At 46.7% G+C, this 5000-nt stretch overlaps 1 protein-coding gene across 12 annotated transcripts in view; it reads right to left on the bottom strand.

The window, feature by feature from the left end:
- The window catches only part of LOC123508978 (protein trachealess-like), a 586870-nt gene that overhangs the window by 383916 nt on the left and 197954 nt on the right, over nucleotides 1-5000 (bottom strand). For 10 of the 12 annotated variants that reach the window (XM_045263073.1, XM_045263069.1, XM_045263066.1 and 7 more), the window contains exon 2: nucleotides 2711-2758. The exons of the other annotated variants lie outside the window; for them this stretch is intronic. In XM_045263073.1, coding sequence (XP_045119008.1) covers nucleotides 2711-2758 — 48 coding nt within the window. The remainder of the gene's footprint in view (nucleotides 1-2710; nucleotides 2759-5000) is intronic. 12 annotated transcript variants of the gene reach the window in all.

The raw sequence follows: 5000 nt of genomic DNA, 5'->3' as shown, positions 1-5000 counted from the left end.
CGAGAGAGTGAAGTGAAGGACAAGATGATGTGACTTGACTGGCAGGACTGAAAAGAGAGAGAGAGAGAGAGAGAGAGAGAGAGAGAGAGAGAGAGAGAGAGAGAGAGAGAGAGAGAGAGAGAGAGAGAGAGAGAGAGAGAGAGAGAGAGAGAGAGAGAGAGAGAATGGGCTCTAGGGTGGGGGCGATATGAGGCCGCGATTGTAGTAATAAATGACAGTCCCGCACAGCCTCGTAATTGGTGGCTGCCACGCCGATATACTTACGGCCTATTGGACAAAACAACAGTAAGTAATTTGCAAGACTCTTATCACACACGAAAACGCTCGCATGGCCCCGGCCCCTCACACCACGGCCGGGTACCAAGAATGGAGTTATTACGGATGGCTAAGATAGGAGGCAAAGCGAGAAAGTGGCGGAGGCGGCAGGTAAGGGAGAAATAATTGTTGTCTGATGAGGGAGGCAGATACCCAGTGATGAATGGAGACTTCGCTGCGCCCCGGCCTCCACTGCCCCACTATCTATGCCCTAGCTGAGCCTTCCATGGGCCCTCCTCGCCACTGTGCTCACTGATACCAGACTCACGGGTTCTTGATGTTGTGACACTCTTACTCCTTGACAAGGTGTATCTTTGCGTCACTAAATCAAAACTGTATTGCTACATTAATTTTTCATTTCTTTTTCTTGAACTATATGGCTTACTGGATTCACGGGTGACATTTTCTTATTCCCAGCTTTCACTTTGCACAACTGCTGTCATGTAATTAAAGAAAAATATCAGAGTTCATTACGTTGTTACACTTTTACAGTCTTCGTTAATTTTTATCGACGTTAATTTTATGGACATGTCGAAAGTGTATCATGAGCTTATCTCATATATATATATATATATATATATATATATATATATATATATATATATATATATATATATATATATATATATATACAAAAAAAAAAAATGAAAATTCAGTTACCCCTAGCCTCAATCATTGCATAACAGGAATAGACAAAACATACATACAATGGCCACAGGTATAAAAAAAACATCAATTGATAGCAGCTGAAATAATATTATCTAAAGTTATGACGAATGGAGGAAGAAAAGAGAGGGAGAAAGATGCCTTGAGTGGAGCGTGTGGCTGGGAAGGAAGGAAGGTGAGGGCTGCTGTAATGTAAACAATTAGCTTGCCCACCGGTAATGACGGAGCCCTAATGGTTAATAATGGTGCAGGTAACGAATGCTGGTAGGGGCCTTCACGCACAGGTAATTAGCCAGGACACAGGTAATGACAGGTAAGTTGGAGGCGGGGTTTGAGCTGCTTATTCTAGACTATGCAACAATGGTTTAAAGTGAATGAGGTAGTTATGTAAATGAGTCTCAAGATATTGTGATGTAATTGTGAATTTAAAGTAATGTTGCTAACTAGACGAGCTACACACATGCGCGCGTACGCACACGCACACGCACGCACGCACGCACGCACGCACGCACACACACACACACACACACACACACACACACACACACACACACACACACACACACACTATAGAGATAACACACTGAGAGGAAAAAAAAAAAAGTAGCCACATTTCTCATCCCTCCCAGCTCTGTACTTCCCTCCCTCCCTGGGCAATATTCCCCTACAGTTGCGGCCTACTGGGGTATATTAGAGGGTCCATTTGTGGGAGTGACTCCTGGAGGGATGGCGGGAGGGAGAGTGACGGGGAGAGTGAGCGCGAGGAAGGCAGAGAAAAGAAAGGAAGTAGGGAGGCCACAGTATTGCTCCCGCGCACCACAGGGAAGCTTAGACGTGAGAAGCATAGGAGGGGACTCGAGGGGGTGACAGCACACGCTAAGGGAAGGTGAAGAAGGGAGCAGCTGAACGTATATGGCAAGCAGCAGGGAAAAGTAGGGTTGAGTTACAGGGTGGAAGGGACAAAAGTGATGTGAAGTAAGTAAAAATGGACTTAGAAAAGACCTAGAAAAAACAAAAAAACGTGGCCACTTGATGCTCTTCTGAATCACCAGAGACAATAGTGGTGACCTTTTGCAGTGAGGCAAATAGACTTGTAATTATCAATGGTAAATCACCATGACATTATCACCAAGCTCATATTTACTGGCCTGGTGGGTAGCTGGTCAGCCACCACCACCCCATCCCCACCACCACAATCAGCACCACCACCACCACCACCACCACCACCACCATCATCATCATCCTCACCGTCACTGGGGTCTTCCGGGAGAGAAAGGGAAAGAAAAAAGCGGTTCTTCAACAAGAGATATTCACCCCCTTATAGCAATATCGAGCCTCTCGCAAACTTAGGGCGAACCCGTGAGAAATGAGGGAAGTTCGTACGTTGCAGCCCATAAGCCAAGGACGTGAGGGGACTAGCGGCGAAGGGAGACGAGGGCCCGGCGGTACGATGGAGAGGGGAGGTGCTGGAGAGAAGGAAGGGTGGCCCGTGTTGATTGGTGGGGAAAATGGAGAAGCTAAAGGATGTGATAGATATCTATGTGTAAGGAAGAATAACAACGGAAAGGGAATAAGTAACAAGAATAGAAAGAGTAGGATGGCAGAGAGAGAGAGAGAGAGAGAGAGAGAGAGAGAGAGAGAGAGAGAGAGAGAGAGAGAGAGAGAGAGAGAGAGAGAGAGAGAGAGAGAGAGAGAGGTGGGGGGAGGGGGAGCAACATAACACACTCACCGTGCATTGACAGCAGCTTGCCCCGTCAGGTCCTCGCTGCCGGATTTTCTGTAAAGGGAAAGTACCATCGTCAATATGAAGCCTCGGGCAAGACACACGGGGTCGGATGGCTGGCAGGCGAAGGCGTCAGGGAACATAAGACACCCAAGCCATGAGGTAGCGGTGAAAATGAGGCAACCCACGGACAGGAAGGAGAAGAACAAGCCATTAGTGTCACAGTATACACGATTGAACCCTGGAGCAAATAACTGGGAATGATAATGAATCTATGAGCTTCAGGACCACTTGTGAACGACGTGTTGAGGGCTGAGGGATAAAAGTTACCTGCAGGAAGATAAAAAAGATAGAGTTAGAGATAGAGTGTAAACTAGAAGTATAAGATGGAAAAACTGTTATTACCTCTTGTTCTTTGCATCAGAGCGTCTGTGAAAATACATTCATTAAAAAGTGATGGGGTGAAGAGTAAGGAAGGAATGAAAAGAGGAAAACTGGAAGAAAATGAGAGAAATTGCCATTTCTTCACGTCTCCTTTGGCATGTGGCGGCTCACGTCTGCATGCTCTCTATATTCGCCAAAAAGGGATGAGAAAGAGGGTATAAATAGTGCGAAGGACGAATTTCTCGCACGAACACCTGTCGGGCAAGATGTGAGATGACGCTCACAGCAGCATCTTCACCCCGAGTCCACCAGACTGACTGGTTCTTGTTCCACCACATTTGCAGTCGCGGCGCCACTTGCTGAGGCAGTCGCGAGTTGCAGATGTTTACCCACAGACAAGATTACACGCTCCTTTCCCCTGCCAGTGTGGGCGTCGCGGGGCAAAGGGAGAAATGCGGACTAGTTGAAACTGTGGCGATGATGAGGTAGGTGATTCGTGTGTGTGTGTGTGTGTGTGTGTGTGTGTGTGTGTGTGTGTGTGTGTGTGTGTGTGTGTGTGTGATTCACTATTTGATCTACTGCAGTCTCTGACGAGACAGCCAGACGTTACCCTACGGAACGAGCTCAGAGCTCATTATTTCCGACCTTCGGATAGGCCTGAGACCAGGCAAACACCACACACCGGGACAACAAGGTCACAACTTCTCGATTTACATCCCGTACCTACTCACTGCTAGGTGAACAGGGGCTACACGTGAAAGGAGACACACCCAAATATCTCCACCCGGTCGGGGAATCGAACCCCGGTCCTCTGGCTTGTGAAGCCAGCGCTCTAACCACTGAGCTACCGGGCCGTGTGTGTGTGTGTGTGTGTGTGTGTGTGTGTGTGTGTGTTTCACTGTTTGATCTGCTGCAGTCTCTGACGAGACAGCCAGACGTTACCCTACGGAACGAGCTCAGAGCTCATTATTTCCGATCTTCGGATAGGCCTGAGACCAGGCACACACCACACACCGGGACAACAAGGTCACAACTCCTCGATTTACATCCCGTACCTACTCACTGCTAGGTGAACAGGGGCTACACGTGAAAGGAGACACACCCAAATATCTCCACCCGCCGGGGAATCGAACCCCGGTCCTCTGGCTTGTGAAGCCAGCGCTCTAACCACTGAGCTACCGGGTGTGTGTGTGTGTGTGTGTGTGTGTGTGTGTGTGTGTGTGTGTGTGTGTGTGTGTGTGTGTGTGTGTGTGTCCGTATGCGTGTGTGCGTATGCGTGTGTGTACTGTGTGCGCGTGTGAGTGGTGCATTTACAAATATTTAGAAATGTATACTATCTATAGATGGATAGACGAATCGGTAAATAAATATAAAAAGATATATAAAGAGATAAAATGGACAAATAAACTGATAGACAGAGATAGATTAATATACGCAGATAGATAAACACGTAAAAAAAACATATATAAATAAAATTATGGACAGACAGATACATTCACAAATAGATACACAGATACACCAAAATAAACACCATAAACATCACTGCACCATTTTCACGAGTAACCTAAATCTTAAATTCCTGTACGCACACTGATGAAGGAAAAAACATGAACATGGGTACAGATCATAGGAAGTGACAGGACAACGCGTGCGTGACGTGATTAAACGTGAGTGACAGACATCCCACGTGTGCGCTAAGTGATCCTCATGAGGCGAGACGAAGAAAGCCACTTCCAAGAGGCCACGAGACTCTTTGAAGACGCACTGAGGATATGTAAATGCCGTCACGCTCAACACCATCCTAAGTTCATAAATATTAGTCACAAAAATCTTGAGTTGACTTGGTTATATCACCTATCACGGTACCTTAATTTTTCTTACTCCTGTCTCCGGTCAACACTGTAATGAGGTA

This window comes from Portunus trituberculatus, chromosome 25 (assembly GCF_017591435.1).
Source record: "Portunus trituberculatus isolate SZX2019 chromosome 25, ASM1759143v1, whole genome shotgun sequence".
In the NCBI taxonomy this organism is placed as follows: domain Eukaryota; kingdom Metazoa; phylum Arthropoda; class Malacostraca; order Decapoda; family Portunidae; genus Portunus; species Portunus trituberculatus.
The sequence above is the reverse complement of the archived record's forward strand: the minus strand, read 5'-3'. Positions and strand labels throughout refer to the sequence as shown.